Here is a 23,725-nt window from a genome sequence, read left to right on the forward strand (position 1 = left end):
TATGAATTCAAATATGTACTAGTTTAAGACTAATCGACGATGGGGAGGACATTACCTGTTGAGGAAATGATAGACATATTTGCAGTTTTTTTTTTATATTTATGGAAATTATTATTTATATCTTAGATATTATACTTTGATCTACATCTAGGACAAAAAAAAAGTATTATTCTATTTTATCATAATTGATTTCAAGTGGAGCAAACTTGGAAGCCATGATCACCTTTTAAGTAAGATTTTTATTCAAGATTGATGAAATTCTTGACATGTCCATGAAAATAACATCCATTACATATAAAAAATATTATTACTAAAAAATCTTTGAAAAATTTGTGTTCATACCATAAGATTAAATTCTTTTGCTTTTTTATGGGAATATGGTCCTATACTGCCTTTAAGTTCACATGAAAGAACCATCCATCGGGATGGATTTACGATTATCAAAACCAAAAAATTATAGTAATAAAATAAAATAAATCTTCTCAATTACACAATAAACACATAACACTTTTTCAAAAATTTATTTCGAGTATTTAAAAAAAAAAAAAAGGAAAGAAATGAGAAAAATTGTCCGTCAAATGCTTAGCAGCATCAGGGAAAAGGCACTGTCTTTCTGCACAACTCCCATGCGGTCTCCAAAGGCTCTTTTACGGTTCCCCAAAATATCTTCACATTGTGTTATTAGTAATAAATTATCCTGCTACAAGGCCTGCTTTAAATCCATGTGCCCTACCTCATCATAGCCCTTCAAATGGCCCACAAATCTTGTCCAAGACATTGAATACTTAGATTTGAACTCAGAAGTTGGTAAAAGTGTAAATGACTTGGGATTCAATTTTTTAACGTGTCCACTGTCCAGGTAGAATACAACTACCTGGCTGTTTGCTTAACCGCGCAGGTTTCGCTGTTAAACTCAATCTAAGCCTCTCCTTGTGCGCTGTTAAGATATAAATAACCTAATTAAAATCTCCATTAAATCAGAATAAAAAAAGGGGCCAGAACATAGATAAAAAATTGAGAGAGAGAGAGAGAGAGAGAGAGAGAGGGAGGGAGGTTTAGATCAAAATCAAGTCAAATCAGAATCCCCGTTAATGTGGTGTTTTGGTTGAGCAATGCAATTCCATTCGAAAATAAGAAACAAAAAAAGACCAAGCGGGGTTTCTTGGTTTGATTTGTATGTGTGTTAACCCCTCTCTCCTTGTGAATATTTTTGTCTTGTGATTCTCGTTTTCGATTTGCTTTTTTATAGAACAAAACGTTTTGGTTTTGGGCCAATGGATGTTGAGAAAAAATACGTTACTTCAGATGAGTTGAAAGAACACAGCAAGCCTGGAGATTTGTGGATCTCTATCCAGGGTAAAGTTTACAATGTTTCGGATTGGGCTAAGGAGCACCCTGGTGGGGAAATCCCGCTCTTGAATCTGGCTGGCCAAGATGTTACAGATGCGTTTATAGCATATCACCCTGGAACTGCTTGGCAATATCTTGACAAGTTCTTCACTGGGTATCATCTCAAAGATTTTAAGGTCTCGGAGGTGTCCAAGGATTATAGAAGGCTTGCATCGGAGTTTGCCAAAGCTGGTATGTTTGAAAAGAAAGGACGTGTGGCCCTTTGTTCATTAACATCTGTAGCTCTCATGTTTCTTGTTGTTCTTTATGGTGTTTTGAGATGCGATAGTGTCTGGGCTCATCTGGGTTCAGCCATGTTGTTGGGTATGCTTTGGATGCAAAGTGCATATGTTGGTCATGATTCTGGTCATTACCAGGTAATGGCTAGCCGTGGTTACAACAAGCTCGCTCAGCTTATTTCTGGGAATTGTTTAACCGGAATTAGCATTGCCTGGTGGAAATGGACTCACAATGCCCACCACATTGCGTGCAACAGCCTGGATCATGATCCTGATCTTCAGCACATTCCGGTTTTTGCAGTATCTTCACGTTTTTTTAATTCAATAACGTCTTACTTTTATGGAAGGAAGTTGAATTTTGATCCTTTTGCAAGGTTTCTGATCAGTTACCAGCATTGGACATTTTATCCTGTTATGTGTGTGGCAAGGGTCAACTTGTATGTTCAAACATTCTTGCTATTGGGTTCAAATCGGAAAGTCCCAGATAGAGCTTTGAATATAATGGGGATCCTTGTATTTTGGGCTTGGTTCCCTCTCCTGGTTTCTTGTCTACCCAGTTGGCCAGAGAGGATCATGTTTGTTCTTACCAGCTTTGCTGTTACATCCATTCAACACGTTCAATTCTGTTTGAACCATTTCTCGGCAAATGTATATGTTGGGCCTCCAAATGGCAATGACTGGTTCGAGAAGCAGACCAGTGGGACATTGGATATTTCGTGCTCTTCCTGGATGGATTGGTTCTTTGGTGGTTTGCAATTCCAGCTAGAGCACCATTTGTTCCCCAGGTTGCCCCGATGCCAATTAAGGAAGGTTTCTCCAGTGGTGAGGGAGCTTTGCAAGAAGCACAATTTGCCTTACAGGAGTCTGTCTTTCTGGGAGGCCAATCAATGGACAATTAGGACTCTCAGGACTGCTGCCCTGCAGGCGCGGGACCTGACCAACCCAGATCCAAAGAATTTGTTGTGGGAAGCTGTTAATACTCATGGCTGAGGTTTTGGTAATTTCTTGGCCCCAACGTACTTTTCTTATTCTCGGGGTACCAGTATCAATCCCTTCTGTTGTTGTGTTTAGAATGAGATTCCGTACTCTTATCACTATCAGATTTATGTGCCCTGCTTTTATATATGATTCAGATATTCTACCTTAAATTCTTTTGTTTTGCCCCATATACTAATAATTTTTTATAAATAAAATAAAGAAAAGAAAAACTAATTTTTTATATTACATCTTTGTTAATGCACTACTAAGTATTAACAATGACTTTTTTTCAGACTTATGTCTTTTTTTTTTTATAATGGCATAATTAAAACATTTTCTATTATAATGTGAACCAATATATAAAAAGTATATATTCTTTAATTTTCGCTAACCAATAACCGATCCAAATGTGAAAATAAAAAAAAATCACACACAGACTATACTACATCAGTCTGCTTTCTCCTTGGCAAAAAGCAATACGTATAGATTTTCTTGCTACTTTTTTTCTATTTTGCTTACTTTATTGTCTGGCCAAATTTTTAACATGTAGTTATTCAAATTTTATTTTATAAAAGAAGTCACGATACGAGAATAAAGAAAGAGGCTTTAATTATTAAAATTTAAAATTTAAAATTATTAAATATTATTTTTAAATGATAATTATATGAATTAATTAAATTAATTAATTTAAGCTATATATTTATAAAAAAATAAGTATTTTCTCTCAACCTATATAATAGTTGAGCAAACGAGAACGATGAAGAAACAGAAAGAAAATTGGGAGAAGAAAATATTTTTGTTGTAATATTCTTGTTAGACAGGTTTGGAATAGTGGATGGAAAGAATAAATTCCTCTAATATCAACTGGCCCAACCCGTAAAATAGATACGTAATTTTTATTTAGAAAAAGAAAATAAGAATTGTATGTATTTGGGCCAGTCCATAAGGAAATCATTCTCTGATTTGATTCGATCATTATCCCCATTTAGCTGCGTCTATCGAAACTCCGCCAATCACAACTAACTGAAACGAAAGGGACTAATTATTCGTTTATCCAAAGCCATTTTCTTTTCCCTTTCAGATTTTCTCGCCTGCCAAAGCAAATCTATCCAGGAAATTTCCTACTTTATTGTTCTGTAAAAAAAAGAAAAAAAATATGTCATTTCATGACCTTTCTTTCTAGTAATTCACGTTCTCTGCTTTAAAATTTCCTCTAAAATACTAATTCAAGATGGCATTTCTCATACCCTCCCCTGAAATTTCCACCGCGTCTGCAAAAATTTTCTCTAACCCTAACCCCACCCCTAAATTCCTCAAGAGCCTCATAATTTCAAGGAATGATGATGATAAAATTTGGTCAAGGGCTAAGGTTAGGGTTGGTCTTAAAGATATTGGTGCTAGAGTTTCAGGTTTGAATCAAAGCTTGAGGCTGTATGGGCAATTTTCAGCTCCAGTGAAGCAAGGATCGAAGCCGAGCAAAGAGGAAGAGGAGAAGCAGAATTATTATGTGAATATGGGTTACGCAATTCGGACTTTGAGAGAGGAGTTTCCTGACCTCTTTTACAGGGAGCTTAGTTTTGATATTTACAGGTTCGAATTTTTTTTCTTTTTTCTTTTTCTCATCATTTTTTTTATTCCCACTTGTTATCAGATTGCTTTGAAATAGAGGAAATAATAGAGAATTTTGTAGAATAATTCAAAATTTAAAGTTTTCTTGGCTTCAAATCTTGAAAATGTTGCATTAATCGAGAGAATAGTTACCCTAGGTATAATGTTTTGTTTCCCCTAGTGTTCCTTAGCAACTGAAGCGATTGGTTACTGTTGGTTTTCTGAATTCTGATGGTCAGAGGATAAAAGCAATGCTATCAGTCTGAATAGCGCATATGCGTGCCTTCTAAGCTTATGTTTTTGATCGAGTGGCATGTAATTTGATTTTCTGTAAATGTTACCTTTAATCTGAATGTCGATGGTTGACTGTGTGTGTGTATATATGTGCAATTGAGAAAGTTTTGGCGCTTAGCTAGAAGTCTCATGTTTGATCGGTTTTACAAGTTTATGATCAGCAAAGTTATGTTCTGTATGCATAGATGTTGCTTGCAGCTGCCTTCGCTACTGCAAAATCGCTTGCATGAAACTATATACTTTTGCATGTGACACCTTTGTATGCATATGAGAGAAAGTTTGCTTATTAGGTTGTTTGCCTCAAGCTTTTGTATTTTGAGCATCTTCATCATCATTAAATTTTATATGAAGTATGTGCTTGGACCTTTCGCTTTTGTCCGCATGTAAAACACCAAATCCTGACAAGGTGCTTCTCTGTTTAGGGATGATATTGTATTTAAGAATCCTCTCAATACTTTTGTTGGAATTGACAATTACAAGTCAATCTTTTGGGCACTGCGATTCCATGGGAGGATGTTTTTCAAGGCTCTCTGGCTTGACATTGTTGGTGTATGGCAGCCAGTGGAGAATGTCATAATGGTTCGCTGGACTGTCCATGGCATTCCACGAGTCCCATGGGAGAGCCGTGGTCGATTCGATGGCACTTCAGAATACAAACTTGACAAGAACGGTAAAATCTTTGAGCACCGAGTTGACAATATCGCACTAAATTCGCCCCCAAAATTTCATGTGCTAGCTGTGGAGGATATAATTCGATCCATTGGTTGCCCCTCAACCCCAAGGCCTACTTACTTTGAGATTTCATCACCTTCATCTTCATCTTCATCTTCGTCTTCAACTTCATCTTCAGAGAGAACATAGTTCCACTTAGGCTTTTTCCAAATTTTGGCATATATCGTGTGTCATGGTGGTGAGCAAGATATTGAGCTATAGCTTGAAATCATTCTCAATGCGCAAAACTTGGTTTAGATCACAAAGCCAGCAATTGCATCTGCTTGGCTTGAATCTGATAGGCAACATTGGGAATGATGGTATGTATTCTCATATTATGACCCCGAACAATATATTATAAGAAATGTGTAATCTTGTACAGTACAAATTACAGCCTAAGTAATTGTAGCCATGATTGACTGTCTTCCTTGCTGAAGAGAGTGAAAGCAAGCAGCATCATCCATCAGAGCCAAGCACCCACCATAACCATCATATCTCTCTGACGATGGTATAAATTCACAACAATCATTTATTCGGAAACGACAACCACCGTTAGTTTTTATTTTTTTTATTATTTAATTAATAAAATAATACTGAAACCACTGACGGACTGAAGCCTCTCAACAACCACACTAAATGCAACAGCTACTCCCTCTCCCCTCCAGGTCGAAAGTCGTTTTCCCTTGCGATTAACTCCAAAAATTCTTAAACAAATCTTCCATTCTCTGAAATTGCTTCTACATCACTTTTTTTTTTTTTTTTATGGTTCTGCTTTCTCTCTCAAGTTTGGTTAGCTATCCCACCAAAAACCTAACCTCCAAATCTCCCCATTAATCCAATTCTTACTTCTTTCATTCATTTAATAACTGCACTTCACTTTTCTTTTCGTTTGTGTTTTTTTTCCTTTTTACGGTTTTGAGATTTTGGTTCTCAAAATTTATAAGAGAAGGTGACACAATGGAAGTGGAGTTACCCAGGGCTGATAATCCCGCCATGACGTTCGATGAGGTCTCCATGGAACGTAGCAAGAGCTTCGTCAAAGCCTTGCAGGTTCATTTCTTGACTACGTGTTTCTATCTTTTGCGAGCTGATCTGGTTAATTTTTTAAATTTGATTGTTTTGTAAAACTTTTTTTTTTTTTTTGGTTGACTTCAAAATCATTGCTAGATTGCTGACGGAAATGTGCTTTTTACCTTCCTTTTTTGTTATTTTGGCGTCCTAATAGGAAGAGCTCACGGTTTATTTTTTGAAGATCTTAGCATTTATGGCTAATTTAAGAGTTAGATATGTTAAAGGGCAAGAAAGTAGAGTTATAGCACTGAATGAATTTATGGTAAGTTAGATATACTTTTGATTGGATAGAAAATAATTTGTTGAATGGGGTGGTCTTATCTTGTTCATTGAAGTACAATGATTGCTTCATTTCCATTCCTGAGTTTAGAGCCGTAGTATTACTCAAGTAGAAATTGAATTAAATTTGAATCAGTTATGGAAAAGCTTTTTCTGAGACTATTATGTTCTATAATGTAAGAATATTATATTAGAAGAAAATTGGAAAGTGCATGCGTCTGAATATAATATCTACAGAAGTTGAGAGTTCTATTGGTTTGCTAATTTGTCCTCTATGTTGATTTCAAAGTTTGTCTTCATAAACTTTTGAGCTTATACATATTCAAAGCTTTCCGATGTTTCTTTGTTATACTACTTGCACTTTATAATTTGGATTCCTATGCCTTTTTGCAGGAGCTGAAGAACTTAAGGCCTCAGCTTTATTCAGCTGCAGAGTACTGTGAAAAATCATATCTCCATAATGAGCAGAAGCAGATGTAAGGCTACATATTTTACTTTAAAAAATGTTGCTTGGTTCATCCATTGTTTGTTTGACAGCCTTGTCATTTTCATGCAAGCAATACCACAAGTCACTTTACAACATGATTGCCTTACATGAGCCAAGCGGTGGCTTATCTTCTTGATGTTTCTTATATCAAGCTTGCATGCTTATGCATTGGATTGTGTTTGGATTACTTTCATCGCTTCTCTTCTCATAATGCAACTCTTTTCTTTGTGGGATACAATATTAGGGTACCGGACAACCTGAAAGATTATGCTGTACGGGCTCTTGTTAATGCTGTTGATCACCTTGGCACTATGGCTTTCAAGTTAACTGATCTTCTTGAGCAGCAAACATTGGAAGTGTCAACCATGGAGGTAAAAGCATCTTGTTTAAATCAGGTAATCTCTTTGCACTTCTCTGGTTTAGTATGCTAGTACAAGAACAATATTGAATGGATGGGTCTGAACTTATTTATTTTGTTAATATTAGCAACTTCTTACGTGCCAAACATACACGAATAAAGAAGGTCTCAGGCAGCAGCAGCTGTTGGCATTTATCCCAAGACATCACAAGCACTACATTTTACCAAGTAAGAGATAGAAGCCTTCTTTTCTGGAAGCTAATTAGTTAGTATGTTTTCTCATTCCCATTCCTTTTTCCTTTTTTTTCCCTGTTTGTTGGTTCTCTTCCATTGTGTTTCCTCTAAGCCAGATTCTGTAAACAAGAAGGTACATTTTAGTCCACAAGTACAGACAGATGCAAGGCAAAACTATTTCCAGTCTAAATTTCGTCTTCGGCCCGCAGGTATAATGTTTCTAAGCAGGCAGGAACTATTCTATTTTAGTTGTTTTCTGCATTGTTTGCAATATACTTTCTCTTAGGAAGAAGGTGAATATCATGTTACTTAAAAAATATGGTATAGATACGCCTGCATCAAAAACTCTTTCGTGGCACTTAGCCTCAGAAACCAAGTCTACTTTGAAAGGGACTTCACAAACTTTGGCAAGGTTAGTTGGCCTAACAGTTTCAATGTTGGATGGATAATGGCATTTTCTTTTCAGTGTAGTTCTTCTAATATTCTGCTGAGAGCAAAAAGTTTTTGACTTGCAGCAATGAAATGTCAAAACCTTTGGGCAATGCTTCTGAGGTTTTCCAGTTATTGGGTATGCTTATTACATCAGTAGCACACATTTGTGTTGTTATATAATAAAAGGCTTTGGATGTCAAGACTTGTATTTCGACTGTAATTCTTGCAGAGAATGGAGATAATACAAGGACAGAGTCTTCAGCAGCGCCTTTTCCTGATTCTAATGCACTCATGCCAACATTGGGTATCACAAATAGGGTAATGTTTAAATCGACAATAACACATGCATGCTAGACATCCTTTAAATTGACTTCTTTGTTAAAACCAGAGTTGGTGGATATATCTTGAAGTATTATCTTGATTGCTTTTAGTATGGCAGTTGATCTTTGGTTATTCATTTGGTTAGTGAGGCTTCTCTTTTCTTTTCCATTTGTGATTTCTGGAAAATGTTTAAATATCAACTTGTGTTAGGTTTTTTCAAGATTTGAAACTTTTATTATCTATTCAAATGATTCTCTAGGAACCAACTTCTGATCCAAAGTGGATAACTTGTTTCAGGTCTTGAGTATCTGTGTGTTTAATATTTGCCTATAGGCATCTGTATTCGCATGGATACTTTGAGTGCATGCTTGTCTTTATCTCATTTGGTTAATCAGATTTTTTATTGCGATTATATGTGCTCTGTGGTACAAAATCCGTATATGGTTGATATTCCTATATACTTGTTTGCATTGCATGCTTATGAAAAAGTCCTGTTTTTGCAGGAGTTGGAGGGATCCAAACCTTTGACGGCATTCGGGTCATTTGATAACCCAAGGCGTGAGATTATACGTGCACCTGTAAGGAACAAAAGCATGCTGTCAGCTTTCTTCGTCAAACAGAAAGCAACCAAGCTAAAGGCTGGATTTGTTGCATGAATCACCATTAGAGCAAGCCAATGACGACGCCACTATGTAAATCTCTCCTTTATGTCTATGGAATTTGCCTGTAATTATCTCCCTCGTTTTGTTTTTTAGTAGTCGATTCCTTCATCAGTAGTTTATCAATTGCTTGAGATGAAATTTTGTTCCCTTTTTTTTCCCCCCAATTCTCTAATTTGGGTTTTTTAATAACGAGCAATGCGTATGAAATATCTAACAATGAAGATGAGTAACATTTTCCAATCCCATCAATAATTGCTTCAGCCTTGACCAATAACCTTATAATTTGATCGTCATCTTCTAGCTCACTTTTTCCTGTGATATACTGGTAATAGGGTGAAAGTTAACAGAATTTTCGATGAATTATTCGTGAACATGATTGAATTTTATTTGTTTATGTTTATTTACTAAGCTTAATAAATAATTTTGAATATTATTTATATATTCGGTTATTAAACGAATCAAATACAAACAATTCATTTATGTTTATGAATAAGTTTGTTTATTGTTTGTTTAAAAATCGTTTATTATTTCTGTTTGTTTATAATATTAATAAAATAATATTTTTATTTTTTACTTTAATCATATTTTAAAATTTATTTATGTTTGTTTGGATTTATTTATATTCATTTAAGATTTGTTTGTTTAAATTTATTTAATTATAATTTATTTATTATTTATAAATATGTTTATTTATATATGTTTATGAACATATTTATGAATATATTTATTTAATATTTATAAATGAATTTGTTTAAATTAATTGAACTCGAATATGTAAAGTGACAGGAAGTAATTTCAAGTTGACACGCTTACTTCTTAATTTACCAAGAATCTTCATAATTTTTCCATTTCCTATAATGAATTGTATTTCACGATGGCAATTGATGATTTACTCCTAATTTTTACGCGCGCAACTTAGAATGCCAAGTTTGATTGTAACCGGAAAGCAGCTCAAACCAACATTGAGATGCTAAATATGAAAAAGGAAAAAAATGTTAATCATAAATAATAATTGGCTTATAGAAAAAGCCGGAAATAACGGAGAGAGATTCGGACTCAACACCGACAACCCGACCCACAATCATTCCTCTGTTACTGTTTCTTCCCACCACAAAGCTATTGTCACCGTCGTTTACAGATCCGATCTCACAACACTTTCCTTATATCCAAACTCATACTCCCTCGGTTCTCTACTATTTTTTCTTCTTTTTTTTCTGCTTGAACTCTTTTTCTTACATGTAAACTACATAAACACACTCTTTGTTTATGATCCGTTATATTATCAGCAACAATGTCATCATTCTTGCACCAAAGACCCATCCAGAATCCATTCTCAAACGCCCTCCTAATCTCCCCACGTTCTTCATCAACCTCTCAAAGACCTATCTCGATCTTCAGCCCAACAGGCCTAATTTTTTTCCTCTCTCTCATGGTAATCCTCGGAGTATTCGTACCCTGGTCAGGAATGACGCAATCCATGTCCTCTAACTCAAATAGGCCCTCTTCTATTTCCAAATGGAAAAATTACTCTTTGGCTGAAGCCGCATCGTTCGTCGCCAAAAATGGTACCGTAATTGTCTGCGCCGTGAGCCAACCTTACTTGCCTTTTCTCAATAATTGGTTGATTAGTATTACAAGACAAAAGCACCAAGAGAAAGTCCTTGTGATTGCTGAAGATTATGCAACTCTTTATAAGGTTAATAAAAATTGGCCTGGCCATGCCGTGCTAGTCCCACCCGCACCTGATTCACAAACTGCCCATAAATTTGGCTCTCAGGTTAAATTCCTGCTTTTCTTATCTGGGTTTTGCTTATGCAATTTTTTTTTTAACTTTTTCAATTGATGCTGATTGGGTGCTTGGTCTAGGGATTCTTCAATTTTACTTCCAGGAGGCCTCGGCATTTGTTGCAAATTTTGGAGCTTGGGTATAATGTTATGTATAATGATGTTGATATGGTGTGGTTGGGAGATCCCTTTCATTATTTGGAAGGAAACCATGATGTTTACTTTACTGATGACATGGCTGCGGTATGTATGCTAACTTTGCTCTATGGTTTTTATTCTGTTTTGCTTTAAACATAGCTTAGTTTCATCTTTGGAAAGGTAGAACAGAGGAAGAGGGAGGATAAACAGTGCTCGGCGTGTTTTGTAATGTGTTAGGCAAGAATAATCAAAATATTCATTAAGATTAAGCCATTCTACTAGATTATAAAAAAAGTAATAAACTTTGGCTTATCTTAAGCAATTCTACTGTCACCAAGATTAACTTATGAATGCTAGTTAATTTGATTGTATGTAATGCAAGGCTATCTTTATCTCTTTCTTTTCTTTTGTTTTCTTTATCTGGAAATTGGGGAGTAGCAGTAACAAGAAAGGAGAGAATGGAAGATTATATCCTGTTCTTAACCTAATGCTCACCCATGACCTTAGACTCTAGGCTGCCATAAACTGGAAATGTTTTGCTGCCACTGTTTCTTTTCTCATAAAATTGCTTCATGCTTCTTATCTTTGGTTGATCAGGTGAAGCCTCTGAACCATTCCCATGGTTTGCCACCTCCAGGGAAAAAGGGTCGTACTTATATATGTAGTTGCATGATTTTCCTGCGTCCCACAGATGGAGCAAAACTAGTTATGAAGAATTGGATTGAGGAGCTTCAAGCTCAGCCATGGTCCAAAGCAAAGAAAGCAAATGATCAGCCTGCTTTTAACTGGGCACTAAACAGAACTGCTGGATTGGTATGTTTATGCATATTCTTGTCGTTACCATTTTATTGGTTGTAGTATATGCCTAATAGTTCTGATTTGCTACTTCTTTATTATTCATTTGTTAAGTGGAAATTTTGTGCCTTATTTGCATCCTGAATTGCCTTGACACTTACCTTTAAGTCTTATGTCTAACTCTTCAAGGTTCAGACAACATGCCTTACCAGTCCTTCATGCCATATTTTGAAAAGCATTGCTAATTGATGTACGTCATTTGATTTGTGCTGGACTTGGTGCTTTTTATATTATTCAAATGAATTCTCAGTCAGGTTTTTTACATTGTTTCTTTTGGTAATCTGTGACATCGAAAATTGGCTCATTGAAATGCTAAGGAAATATCTATGGTTAATTCCATACATGGGTTCTTTAGAAATTTCTTTTGCCTCTATGTCCTACCTTCCATATGTCACCAAAACTATCAGGCAGCCCATTCATCATGTGACCTTCATTTCTGGTCCATTGGCAAATTGTGAATATTGGGAGTGTAAAGACTCTGGGGTGTGAGATCTGTGCTTCTATGAGCGTTCTCTCTCTCCCCCTCTGATATTTGCGAATTGATGGTGTGATATCATGTATTAAATATTTCTGGTAGTAAGACTTCATTTTCTGATAATCATGCATTGATGATATTTTCTGCAGGTGGATCTCTACCTGCTTCCCCAGACAGCATTCCCAACGGGAGGATTATACTTCAAGAACCAGACATGGGTCCAGCAAACCAAGGGAATGCACGTCATAATTCATAATAATTATATCACAGGTTTTGAGAAGAAGATCAAGCGCTTTCAAGACTATGGCCTTTGGTTGGTTGATGATCATAAGCTTGAGTCCCCACTAGGAAGATTATGAAAATTTTGGAATTTGGAAGACCTTATGCTTGCTTTCTGCAGAACCAATTACAACCTCAATGACCATGTAAGATGTGGAGCATACCATTTTTATCATCTTCCTTCAATATCATCTGCTTCTATGCTCTCAAATTAACATGGATCATTAGTAGCTGACAGTGCAGATGGACATGAATCATCAGCAGCTAACAGCGCTCATTTCCTGAGCAAATTGTAATATTTAAATAGGGTTCAATCAGAACAAAGTCCAAATATTTTGTTGGAAATTACTATTCTAACATTCCTTCCTGACCTGATGGATCAATCAGTTTTTGTCACAATGTTATTTCCTTGATATTATGCAAATGCAATTTGTTCTGTTGTATAAAGTCTGTATCTCAGTTAACAACTCTTAAACATTACAGACAATTCTTTGTTAGCTTCGCCAAAGTCTCCGGAGTGCCGAAGGCCAAACAAACAAATGGCACCATGTTTTATCGGTTAAAAACTGGCTGGAGTTCTGGAATCTATGCTACATGGACAGGGCACAAAAAACGGTGTGCGGCTATGCGGCGTCATTAAAAGTTGCTGTTGCTTCAGACTTACGTTTGTTGAGAAAAGCATTAACCAACAAGGGATCTGATTGCTAATATAGTACGGCCGCTTTCTCTTCAAGAGTTCAGGAAAGAAAATCGAGATTTGCGTTTGCCGGGAGTCGAACCCGGGTCTATTGCTTGGAAGGCAATTATCCTAACCGTTGGACTACAAACGCGTGGTTGCGTTGAAAGGCCAGAACAATCTATAAGTCTAATTATTTGTGAAGTGTCGGCCTAACAATAAATAAAAATTTGTCGTAGTCGTACTAATATATTTATTTCTCAAAAAAAAAAAAAAATTGGATGCTGTTTTTCTTGGTACCAAATATTGATTTAAAATTAAGAGATTAAGTCGTTACGAAAACTACAAAATTGTAGCTTTTCTCATTTTTTTTAAATTCTTTGGTCCATTCCAAAGTATGGGCATTTTAATAATTAGAAGGTTTGGAAATTAAAAATTTCGCTGGTTGTTCGGAAGTCCAAATTGGTAATATTTCTTTATACATATATATATATATAATTATTGTCTTTAAGTGTAAATAGAACAAAGCTAACCTCCAATCATTTGACTTTTCTTCATTACTTATACCTTATTGTACCATTATTATACCAATTGGTCTTAATCATTCTTACGTTATATTCTTATTAAAGTCAATAATCAATTTATTTTTTGGTTGTTATGAATTTATTTTATAAACAAAATAATGACATCATCCCTCATATTAATTAAATATTTATTGGTCACAAAGAAAATTAAATATTTAACGGCCCATTCTGATAATTAAAAAAAAAAAAATTGTAGGAAAATTTGATTTATTTAAGGCTAAAGAAAATAACGGGCAATTAAAGACAGGGCACGCTAAAATGAAGGGGGTCATGGATTCATGCTCGACCAATGTTGCAGCTCGCAAGCGGATTCCGACTTGTCTCTAGTCTTGACTCCTTCAGTCTTTCAAGTTTCACCCATTGCTTGTCACGTCAACCAATAATAATAATCCCTTGCCTATTGCTTTATTATGCGTCACTCTCTAATCCAAATCCATTTTTGACGATTCAATGGCACCGTTCAAATCCATCTAAATGCCATTGCAGCCATGCCCCTCTTTAGTCACGATACTCACGACAGTCACAAGCTTTCTCTCTTTTTGTAATAAATAAACACTAAAACAACCACTTCTAGTTTTGTCTCTGCTTTTTTTTTTTTTTTTGGGTGTGCTTCTTTTTGTTTTGTTTTGTTTTTTTTAAATTGAGCTTTTTTTTTTTTTTTTTTGAGAATGTAAATGGGTTCCTTAGAAAGTGGGATTTCATTGAAGAAAGCCGGTAGTAGAAACGAAAGAAGCACGTTTTTGAGCCGACCCAGATCGAGATTTTCTCGTTTTTTGCTTTTCAAGAAGCTAGATTATCTCCAATGGATTTGCACAGTTGTTGTTTTCCTCTTCTTTGTGGTGTTTTTTCAGATGTTTTTACCTGGTTCAGTAATGGACAAATCTCAAGATTCCCTTTTGGATGATAAAGATTTGGTATTTGGAGAATTGAGGTATTTGAAAGAGATGGGTGGATTAGATTTTGGTGAAGGTATCAGATTGGAACCCTGTAAGCTTTTAGAGAAATTTCAGAGAGAACAAAAAGAAGTAAATTTGCAATCTTCATCTGGTTTCAACCACAGTCAACACCGTTTCCGCTATAGAAAACCTCAGCTTGCACTGGTTAGTGAAAAAAAATTATTTTATTTTTGTTCATTCAATCAGTTTTTGTTATTGGCTTTCTTTCTGCATGCTGTTATTTATTTATTTTTTTTTCAAAATTTATACTTGAAGGTGTTTGCCGATCTATTGGTTGACCCACAACAATTGCTAATGGTGACCATTACAACTGCATTGAGAGAGATTGGTTATGAAATTCAGGTAAATGACATTGAGTTCTGGACACTTCATATTTTGAGTTTGATTTTTCCTTTTAATAGTTGAATTTTGTCTGTTGAATCAAGAACACTCACTCTTTATGTCTTTTCAGTTGATAACTTAGTGCCTATATTGATGGGCATGTTCGCAGTGACTATGACTAACAAAATTTAAGAAAATAAAGTTACAGTATCTTCTTACCTTCACGTGTTTTAATTTCTTTCTGGAAGGTCTACTCCCTTGAAGATGGTCCTGTGCACAATGTTTGGCAAAGCATAGGAGTTCTAGTCACCATTCTTAAAGTCAATTCCGATGAGATTGGTGTTGATTGGCTGAAGTACGTGTGTTTTTTTTTTTTTTTTGGTAATCTCTAATAAATCCACTTTAAGATTGATATTTTATATGACAATGTGTTGTTGAAGGTCTCCATGTTATTTATAAATAGTGAACTATTTATATATGTATCACATTATGTACTTCAATTCTTATATCAAGAAGTTTGATTAAGTGGTGTGGAGTTATTTTGCTTTCATTCTGGATAAGCTATCATTTTCTTCTTCAAAATGGAAATTTTCCCGTATAGATTTTTTTTGGCATCTAATTATGATATATCGTTCTACAGCTATGATGGCATACTTGTCAGCTCTCTTGAGGCCAAGAGTGTCTTTTCTAGGTAAGATATGTTATTCTATTTCCTCTGCAAGATAATATTCCTAGTTCCAAATTCTTCTTTTGTTTTTCCCTGTTTCCTATTCCATTCTCTTCCTCGTAGACACTTACTGGTTTTTCCAGTGAAGAAGACTGCAGAAGTTTGAATTTTGGCTGATGTTCAGCTAAAATACTTTATTTTTACTTTTTCATCTGGCAATGCATTGTATCTATTGCTTTCAGAAGTTTAAGATTACTTCATCATACATGCTGAAGACATTAATTTGTTTTACTATTTTTTTACCATGTATGTTTAAAAAGATTCCACTGGAAGTGTTGCTTGTCTGAGTCAATTAACATGAATGAGTTTACTTGTTACAGTTTTATGCAGGAACCTTTCAAGTCTCTTCCACTTATATGGACCATCCATGAAAGAGCTCTCGCTGTTCGTTCTAGACAATACACTTCAAGTGGGCATATTGAGCTTGTGAATGATTGGAAAAAAGTTTTCAACCGTGCTACTGTTGTTGTCTTCCCAAACTATGTGCTTCCGGTAATATTTATTAGATAATCATTTCATCATCAGTTCATTGTTAACATATCATTAACTAAAAATGGTGAAAGGATATAAGTTTTATTTTGTTCTATTGAGAAGGTCTGAACTATGGGATAAATGCATGCAACTAAGTGATAATGCTCCTATTTATTAGAAAATATTATAGTAACTGGTTTATGTTCTGTTCCAATTTCTACTTCAACACCTAGTTCATTTGACTTTAGTTTCCCCTAATGCCTGTGCTTCTAAGAGTGGGTCTTAACTTGGGATATTTTTCTAGTGATTTGATTTCTTTCTCTACCTTCTGCAGATGATCTATTCAGCATTTGATACTGGAAATTATTATGTTATTCCTGGTTCTCCTGTTGAAGTCTGGAAAGGAGAGAATGCAATGAATTTATACAAAGATAATCAGCAAATGAAGATGGGTTATGGACCTGATGAAGTACTCATTGCAATTGTTGGAAGTCAATTTATGTACAGGGGCTTGTGGTTGGAGCATGCCCTTATTTTACAGGCTTTATTACCACTCTTTGCTGACTTTTCATCTAATAATAATTCAAACTTCCATCCCAAAATCGTTGTTTTAAGCAGTGATTCAATAAGCAACTACAGCACGGCTGTTGAGGTATTGACATAATCATTTTGTAGAGTGCTGTGGTTAAATTTATATATGGACATAGGTTTCTATCTTCTTATTAATTTTGCTACATTTCACATATATTCCTTTCACAGAGAATTGCTCTTAACTTAAGATATCCAAGTGGTGTGGTGAAGCATGTAGCTGTTGATGGAGATGTTGACAGTGTTCTGAGCATGACTGACCTTGTGATATATGGCTCTTTCCTTGAGGAGCCATCATTTCCTGAAATTTTGATAAAAGCCATGTGCCTTGGGAAACCAATCATAGCACCTGATCTCTCCAATATTAGGAAATATGTAAGCTTCTATTGCTCTTTCCTGTTCATGCATATTCAGGTTCATTAGCCAAATTACTGACTTTGTATTGGCAATGACAATTAGGTTGATGACAGGGTAAATGGCTATCTTTTTCCTAAGGAGAATATTAGAGCTTTGACACAGATCATATTGCAAGTGATATCAGAAGGAAAATTGTCACCATTGACGCACAATATTGCTTCAATTGGGAGAGGAACTGTTAAAAACTTGATGGTTCAGGAAACTGTTGAAGGCTATGCTTTGCTACTGGAAAATGTTCTTAAGCTTCCCTCAGAAGTTGCACCTCCTAAGACTGTTATAGAAATTCCTTCAAAGTTGAAAGAAGAATGGCAGTGGAATCTATTTGAGGATTTTCTAAATTCCACATATGAAGACAGGAGTTCCAAATTTTTAAACAAGTTGGAGGAGCAGTGGAACCATTCTCGAAGAGAGAAGTTTGGTTCGTTAATTGCTACGGATGATTCATTTTCATATGAGATTTGGGAGGAAGAAAAAAAGATGCATATTTTGAATATTAAAAGGAGACGAGAGGAGCAAGAGGTAAGAATTATTCTGGGCAATAGGATGTTATCCACAAATTTAGTTGAACAATTTCAGCAGTCTTTGTTTAAATTGATACTCAATGAAGTTTCACGCTCTTTCAAATGTGTTTTAGTTGAAAGATAGAACTGAGCAACCTCGTGGCACCTGGGAGGATGTATATCGAAATGCAAAGAGGGCTGACCGTGTGAGGAATGACTTGCATGAAAGGGATGAGAGAGAGCTTGAAAGGACTGGTCAACCATTGTGTATTTATGAACCTTACTTTGGTGAAGGAACATGGCCTTTCCTGCACCAAAATTCTCTTTATCGTGGAATTGGATTGGTGAGTTAGTGAAGGCTTCATATTGGGTTTGTATTTCGGTTTTATTCCACGATTGGTTTACTTCAAATGAAATTAAGAATTTTTAGAGAAACTTATTTTAGACAATTGGATACCCATTTCACCTTTGATGAAAGAAATAGATGTTGTAAAAAGAAGAGCATGCATGTGCTATAATCCTTAATTTTGATGAATCTGCATAAAGCAGTGGTACTTGTATCCTGTAGTTTGTTTTAAATATGTTCAATGGGTGTTGCAGTCCACTAAAGGTCGAAGACCCAGGATGGATGATGTTGATGGACCGTCTCGTCTGCAACTTCTTAACAACCCCTACTACCGAGACATTCTTGGTGAATATGGGGCCTTTTTTGCAATTGCTAACCGGATTGACCGACTACACAGGAATGCCTGGATAGGGTTTCAGTTGTGGAGAGCAACGGCTAGAAAGGTATGGGAATATGCCCCCCCCAACCCCTGGCCTTTCTTTTTCTTGTTTCTTTTTTTTATTTTTTCCTTAAGAAAGCTCATCTACCTCTGCATATTAAGCGTATTTTTCTTTTTTCTTTTGGATTATTTGGTGAGAATTATGCCATTTGGCTTAGCGACACCTTCAATGAAATATATTTTGTTCTTTTATTTGTGCCCTTGACTCTTTCATATCTAATTGTGGGACAAAAACAGGCATCCTTGTCTGAAATTGCTGAAACTTCATTGTTAGACGCAATCGAAAAGCGCAAGTATGGTGATGCGCTATACTTTTGGGTTCGGATGGACATGGATCCAAGAAACAGCTTGCAGCAGGACTTTTGGTCGTTTTGCGATGCTATAAATGCTGGAAATTGCACGTAAGAGCTGTAAAGTTTATCGTTTATTTCAAATGCAAAAGTATGGAATTTTACAAAATGAGTATATATATTACTGGCATATTTACTTCATTTATCATTCCATTGCAGGTTTGCATTCTCTGAGACTCTTAAAAGGATGTACGGCATAAAGCACGATTTGAATTCTTTGCCAACCATGCCTGAAGATGGAGGCACATGGTCTGTGATGCAAAGTTGGGCTTTGCCAACAAAGTCCTTCCTAGAGTTTGTCATGTTTTCAAGGTTAGAGTTGTCTCTGCATGAACTGTTTAAACTATGGAATTTGTAAACTTAACATATCTCATTTGCAGGATGTTCGTGGATGCATTAGATGCAGAAATGTATGATGAGCACCATCAAAGCGGTCACTGTTATCTGAGTTTCTCAAAGGTAACTTGCCTATTTTGATTGATCTTCTATTTCAGATAATATATAAATTCAAGTGCATTATTATTAAAAAATTCCTTTGTAATTTTTTCACAAGTGAATCAATTCTGCAGTATTCAAAGTAGTAATTGTGCTCTACAGGACAAGCATTGCTACTCACGGGTGCTTGAGCTGCTTATAAATGTTTGGGCATACCACAGTGCACGGCGGATGGTATATGTGAATCCTGAGACTGGTGCAATGCAAGAATACCACAAGTTCAAGGGTCGAAGGGGTCAAATGTGGGTCAAATGGTTTTCATTCAACACTTTAAAGGCTATGGATGAGGATTTGGCTGAGGAAGCAGATTCCGACCACCCAAAACGACGATGGTTATGGCCATCAACAGGTGAGGTTGTCTGGCAAGGTGTACTTGAGCGAGAGAGAAATCTCCGCAACCAACAGAAGGAGAAAAGGAAGCAAAAAAGTAAGGATAAACAAGAGAGGATGAGGCATAAACACCATCAAAAGGCTTTAGGGAAGTATGTGAAACCTCTTCCAGAAGACATGGGAAATTCAAATTCAACATCAAATTAATTTCATGCGTGTCTTGCATCCTTGGCAGTAGAATCTAATTTGATAATTCTTTAATTTTTGATTTTTTTCCTTTTATGCCTTGTTTTTGTTAGAAAGGATGCATTATTTGTGTACATGTGATTATTTTTGTATGTAGCCAAAGGCATGCTTCTGGTCATTGAGGTTCATGAATCGCCCAAATTGTATACTAGCTTTCCTCTCCCCTTCTTTTCTGTGACCAATTTCAATGTCTATTCCAATACTTCTCTTTCTACCCATGGAATTAATTTATGTGAGCTTCGACCACTAGTATGGGAAATGATAGGGTAACAGTGACACCCTTACTTTGATCAAACAAGGCTGTCCGTCTTGAAAAGTGGCCAAGGTTCATGTAAGAGGACAGTTAAAATGCTGTTATCACGTGAAAAATTACTATTAGCATCCACATACAGGGGAAATTGATCACAAAAGGAACACCTTGTTGAACTTTAAAAAAAAATGAATTCGGCAATATACATCACTAATCAATCAATTATGATCATGTTCTTAAAATAATCACCTAATTATCAATTTTGCTGATTTAGTCGCTAAAGTTTTTAGTGCATGCTGATATTGTCAATTGTTAGGCCTCATATTGTCACCCATTAGGAGGATAAGACAAGCAGTTTAAGTGTTAAACTGAAAAAGAGTAATAAAACAAAACACCAGAAGTAGGTGTTATATTGGTTGAACAAGTAAAAATCTATAGCTACATCACTGATCTATACTTTCAAGCTACTGTGCCCCTAAGGGGTTTGACTCCTATTACCTTAATAGAATTCAAAGATCACTGCTGATGAAACATCATACTCAGCATATCAGAATCTTGGAGCTGCAAATCAAAATACATCACATGTCAAAAATTAATAAGAGAACCAAAAAATTAGTAACACTATTATGTAGCCTACCTCCACCAATGGTTGCTTCAGGAAGTCGTTCAATTGAATATTTATGCTGAGTGATATACATGATTGGCACACCAGGGACCTGCCAATAAGCAAGTAAATTTTATTCACCAGAGTTTGGTTTCAAATGCAGTGTCAACTCCAGTAATTAGTCACACCTTACGTATCCTTCGTTTCAAATCTCGATCACATGTAGCAACAATAAAGCATTTGTGCTGTTTCCAACAAACAGTTCATATAAGTTAACAAGAAAATAATATTAAAACACTATAATAACCATTTGCAGAATGCATAAACTTCAAAATTGAAAAAAATATACATTAAAAAAAGGAAATAAAAATAGTTATAAATTCAAAATAACAACATGCATGTCTTCTTTACATGACTCCCTATCCATACATTTACTGAGAAAAAATATGTGAGCAAAGCAAAAAAGAAATCTATGCCTAGCTGTACAAACTCTAGCAACATAAATATATAGCAGCAAGGATTCAGCAGGCTAGAAGTTATCCCAGATCGTAAACACAAAGCCAAATTAACAACTAAGAGAGGTCCTAAGATGTTACAATAGGCCATCCATAATAGTCAATGTTATTTCGTATGTTTTCTTCAAAATCAGAATGTTGATTGCACAAGAAACATAATATATACAGTCTCTGAGGACCTCAATACAAGTACAAAAATTTCACATCCTAAGAAGTCCATAGCTATAAAGTCAGATACTTCAAATCATGTTTCTCTAATGGGAAAACAAATATGAACAGAAAACGTTAAGGCTTGATGCTGGTTCCTCTTGATTTGTTCTTATTACCCATGATGCAAGACTATCTTGCATCCTTAAAACTGTGCATTTATAGGCCAAAACATCATGATAAATATTTTATGGAAACAGATAAAATAAATCCTTAAAGATTTTCTTTAATAGCAAAAAACCAGGTGAGAAATGAGTGATGCTAGCATACAATTGCATATAAGACTAAGTAAGTTCATGCCTGTGTAACTCTCTCAACAATACAGTCATCAGCATAGGTTCCTTTATGACTACATGGCAGTCTTTCAAAACGAGGATCCTTAGCAATCCTGCCAAAGAGTGAGATATTAGAACACTTATTATTAGCTGTAATATGGAAAAATAAGGATATTGAATTACACAGAGATAGCCATCATCACCATCTAAATAAAATTAAGTATAAAATAACATCAGAGATAGTTGTTGAACTAAATCATATATCACACTACTAATGGATGAAATCAAGGTTCCAAAGATAGATTATAGAAGAAATTAAGAACTAAATTATCTTAGATGCCTTGAGGCCATATAGTCAAATAAGATATTGCAAAGGGATATTGCAGATAAAGGAATATGGCACTTTACCTCAGAGCTACTCGGTATTTTTGGCCTAACTTTTCAAGCTCAGCCATCACACAATCGGTGATACATGGAGTGCCTTCAAATACAAACCATAGACAGATTCAGGAAAAAAAAAAAAAAGGCAGGATCTTTAACTAGAAATATAATTAAGATAGAGATGACCAAAATTCAACTTTATACACTTTTCAAATCAACCTAGATGCATATCGTGAACAAATACTCATAATTACAATAAATTAGAGTAAAGCTCCCGGATGAATAAAGAAAATCGTGACACTAAACATCAAAGATAACTACATATTCAAAGTAATGGTCGAAACGTGAAAGACAAACCAACTCCACAACTCACATTTAGCATATAAGCAGTCCATCATTCCCTTCTCCAGATCCAACTACCAAAATTAAAAAAGAAAAAAAAAATTAAAGAAATTTAAAAAAAGATGAAGTAACCAATGGCTCAAAAGAAAAAGAATCATAAATAAATGGGCATGTGGATTGAATTAACATTAAAATTTTTACTTTGCAAGAGGACCATAACCCTTTTATTACATATCCAATTTTACCATCATAATTAAATTAAAAACAAAAAACAAAAAAAAAAATTCAAGAGGGCAACAAATATAAGCACTGACTTTGTTCTGGATGGAGAAATTGATGAAGTTGGTATCCACCAAAACCCGATAAGGCGGTCCCAAGGAGGTGTTGTATGTGAAGAAAAGCGCTGAAGAAACATTGGGCCTGATTCACATATCAGTCAAAAATATTGAAAGGAATTGATAAAACCTAAAGTTCTTAAAATCAAAAATTTTTTTAAAAAAATGAAGAATTAGAATTAGGGTACAACAATAGAAATAAACTTACACGTTTCTGGGGAGTTTTTCCTTGCTTAGGTCTTTCTTGTTAGGATTCAAAACTTGTTCCTTGTAACTGAAATTTTACAAAAAACAAGAGTTACTCCTGGTGATTAAAACAGTAGCTAAAGTAAATCAGAGAGTAAAAGAAACAAGAACTTGCTTTTTAATAGCTTTTTGAGTGACTATCTTCTTCATGGCAGCAAATTTTGGAGCTTTTTTTGCTTTTCCCATGGCTTCAAATTTAGACTTATAAATTCAAAAGCGCTGGAAATCTTGAAGCCTAACAGTAACAATTTGGAACACTTCAGAGATTTTCTGTAAAAAGAGGTGAGTTATAGGGTTTGGTTTAGGTCGGTTAGACTGAGACTGGGGAAGAAGAAGGTAGAGGGCTCGGTGAAAAACACGAAAGGAGTCGAGCCCAGGGCTAGCTATTATGGGTGTGAGTGGAAATTTGAAAACCGACCTTGAATTAGGTTGGGCTTAGGTTGGACTACCTAAATAAAAGCCCAAAAAGTTTTAAACATTGGACTATGGGCCCTTTTTTAGCCCAACCAAAAATTCAAGGCCTTGATCC

General features: G+C 35.3%; 6 protein-coding genes and 1 non-coding gene across 7 annotated transcripts; 5 read left to right on the plus strand and 2 right to left on the minus strand.

Annotated features, from left to right (window-relative positions):
* Positions 1 to 977: 977 nt before the first annotated feature.
* Positions 978 to 2,776, plus strand: LOC111313905 (delta(8)-fatty-acid desaturase 2-like). Its single transcript, XM_022914777.2, has one exon. It carries the CDS (start codon positions 1,275 to 1,277, stop codon positions 2,616 to 2,618), a length of 1,344 nt encoding a protein of 447 aa, XP_022770512.1. The 5' UTR covers positions 978 to 1,274; the 3' UTR covers positions 2,619 to 2,776.
* Positions 2,777 to 3,489: 713 nt separating this feature from the next.
* On the plus strand, positions 3,490 to 5,655 carry LOC111313907 (uncharacterized). Its single transcript, XM_022914779.2, has 2 exons — positions 3,490 to 4,196; positions 4,931 to 5,655. The coding sequence occupies exons 1-2, from the start codon at positions 3,838 to 3,840 to the stop codon at positions 5,367 to 5,369; spliced, it is 798 nt and encodes a 265-aa protein (XP_022770514.2). The 5' UTR covers positions 3,490 to 3,837; the 3' UTR covers positions 5,370 to 5,655.
* A 150-nt stretch (positions 5,656 to 5,805) lies between these two features.
* LOC111313906 (protein ABIL1-like) lies at positions 5,806 to 9,323 on the plus strand. Its single transcript, XM_022914778.2, has 9 exons — positions 5,806 to 6,269; positions 6,963 to 7,045; positions 7,301 to 7,451; positions 7,543 to 7,642; positions 7,765 to 7,857; positions 7,976 to 8,060; positions 8,164 to 8,216; positions 8,310 to 8,398; positions 8,905 to 9,323. Exons 1-9 carry the CDS (start codon positions 6,177 to 6,179, stop codon positions 9,055 to 9,057), a joined length of 900 nt encoding a protein of 299 aa, XP_022770513.2. The 5' UTR covers positions 5,806 to 6,176; the 3' UTR covers positions 9,058 to 9,323.
* Positions 9,324 to 10,187: 864 nt separating this feature from the next.
* Positions 10,188 to 13,042, plus strand: LOC111313909 (UDP-D-xylose:L-fucose alpha-1,3-D-xylosyltransferase MGP4-like). The gene is made up of 4 exons (XM_022914780.2): positions 10,188 to 10,840; positions 10,930 to 11,091; positions 11,584 to 11,799; positions 12,466 to 13,042. The coding sequence occupies exons 1-4, from the start codon at positions 10,355 to 10,357 to the stop codon at positions 12,673 to 12,675; spliced, it is 1,074 nt and encodes a 357-aa protein (XP_022770515.2). The 5' UTR covers positions 10,188 to 10,354; the 3' UTR covers positions 12,676 to 13,042.
* Positions 13,043 to 13,353: 311 nt separating this feature from the next.
* TRNAG-UCC (transfer RNA glycine (anticodon UCC)) lies at positions 13,354 to 13,425 on the minus strand. Its single transcript has one exon. It is a non-coding gene; the product is annotated as a tRNA-Gly (tRNA).
* Positions 13,426 to 14,094: 669 nt separating this feature from the next.
* LOC111313910 (uncharacterized) lies at positions 14,095 to 20,376 on the plus strand. Its single transcript, XM_022914781.2, has 14 exons — positions 14,095 to 14,955; positions 15,067 to 15,153; positions 15,381 to 15,487; positions 15,773 to 15,823; positions 16,180 to 16,351; positions 16,665 to 16,982; positions 17,090 to 17,293; positions 17,378 to 17,854; positions 17,970 to 18,179; positions 18,436 to 18,624; positions 18,858 to 19,021; positions 19,130 to 19,282; positions 19,351 to 19,429; positions 19,568 to 20,376. The coding sequence occupies exons 1-14, from the start codon at positions 14,530 to 14,532 to the stop codon at positions 20,000 to 20,002; spliced, it is 3,072 nt and encodes a 1,023-aa protein (XP_022770516.1). The 5' UTR covers positions 14,095 to 14,529; the 3' UTR covers positions 20,003 to 20,376.
* A 215-nt stretch (positions 20,377 to 20,591) lies between these two features.
* On the minus strand, positions 20,592 to 23,515 carry LOC111313911 (uncharacterized). The gene is made up of 9 exons (XM_022914782.2): positions 23,312 to 23,515; positions 23,159 to 23,224; positions 22,930 to 23,035; positions 22,647 to 22,689; positions 22,301 to 22,373; positions 21,918 to 22,005; positions 21,084 to 21,140; positions 20,929 to 21,007; positions 20,592 to 20,852 (listed from the first exon to the last, which is right to left on the minus strand). Exons 1-9 carry the CDS (start codon positions 23,380 to 23,382, stop codon positions 20,839 to 20,841), a joined length of 597 nt encoding a protein of 198 aa, XP_022770517.1. The 5' UTR covers positions 23,383 to 23,515; the 3' UTR covers positions 20,592 to 20,838.
* Positions 23,516 to 23,725: the final 210 nt, after the last annotated feature.

This window comes from Durio zibethinus, chromosome 23 (assembly GCF_047325235.1).
Source record: "Durio zibethinus cultivar Kanyao isolate XHJ-2024 chromosome 23, ASM4732523v1, whole genome shotgun sequence".
Lineage (NCBI taxonomy): Eukaryota > Viridiplantae > Streptophyta > Magnoliopsida > Malvales > Malvaceae > Durio > Durio zibethinus.

Excerpts from the sequence above, each read along its gene's own strand:
- LOC111313909 (XM_022914780.2), top strand. The coding sequence starts at position 10,355 with ATGTCATCATTCTTGCACCAAAGACCCATCCAGAATCCATTCTCAAAC. Across the intron at positions 10,841-10,929 it reads CCCATAAATTTGGCTCTCAG|GGATTCTTCAATTTTACTTC; the intron begins GTTAAATTCCTG and ends TGCTTGGTCTAG. Across the intron at positions 11,092-11,583 it reads TTACTGATGACATGGCTGCG|GTGAAGCCTCTGAACCATTC; the intron begins GTATGTATGCTA and ends TTGGTTGATCAG.
- LOC111313905 (XM_022914777.2), top strand. The coding sequence starts at position 1,275 with ATGGATGTTGAGAAAAAATACGTTACTTCAGATGAGTTGAAAGAACAC.
- LOC111313907 (XM_022914779.2), top strand. The coding sequence starts at position 3,838 with ATGGCATTTCTCATACCCTCCCCTGAAATTTCCACCGCGTCTGCAAAA. Across the intron at positions 4,197-4,930 it reads CTTAGTTTTGATATTTACAG|GGATGATATTGTATTTAAGA; the intron begins GTTCGAATTTTT and ends TTCTCTGTTTAG.
- LOC111313911 (XM_022914782.2), bottom strand. The coding sequence starts at position 23,382 with ATGGGAAAAGCAAAAAAAGCTCCAAAATTTGCTGCCATGAAGAAGATA. Across the intron at positions 22,374-22,646 it reads GGACTGCTTATATGCTAAAT|GCACTCCATGTATCACCGAT; the intron begins GTGAGTTGTGGA and ends TTGTATTTGAAG. Across the intron at positions 21,141-21,917 it reads TTGTTGAGAGAGTTACACAG|CACAAATGCTTTATTGTTGC; the intron begins GCATGAACTTAC and ends TGTTGGAAACAG.
- LOC111313910 (XM_022914781.2), top strand. The coding sequence starts at position 14,530 with ATGGGTTCCTTAGAAAGTGGGATTTCATTGAAGAAAGCCGGTAGTAGA. Across the intron at positions 16,352-16,664 it reads TCCCAAACTATGTGCTTCCG|ATGATCTATTCAGCATTTGA; the intron begins GTAATATTTATT and ends TACCTTCTGCAG. Across the intron at positions 18,180-18,435 it reads TTTATCGTGGAATTGGATTG|TCCACTAAAGGTCGAAGACC; the intron begins GTGAGTTAGTGA and ends TGGGTGTTGCAG.
- LOC111313906 (XM_022914778.2), top strand. The coding sequence starts at position 6,177 with ATGGAAGTGGAGTTACCCAGGGCTGATAATCCCGCCATGACGTTCGAT. Across the intron at positions 7,046-7,300 it reads CATAATGAGCAGAAGCAGAT|GGTACCGGACAACCTGAAAG; the intron begins GTAAGGCTACAT and ends ATACAATATTAG. Across the intron at positions 8,061-8,163 it reads ACTTCACAAACTTTGGCAAG|CAATGAAATGTCAAAACCTT; the intron begins GTTAGTTGGCCT and ends TTTGACTTGCAG.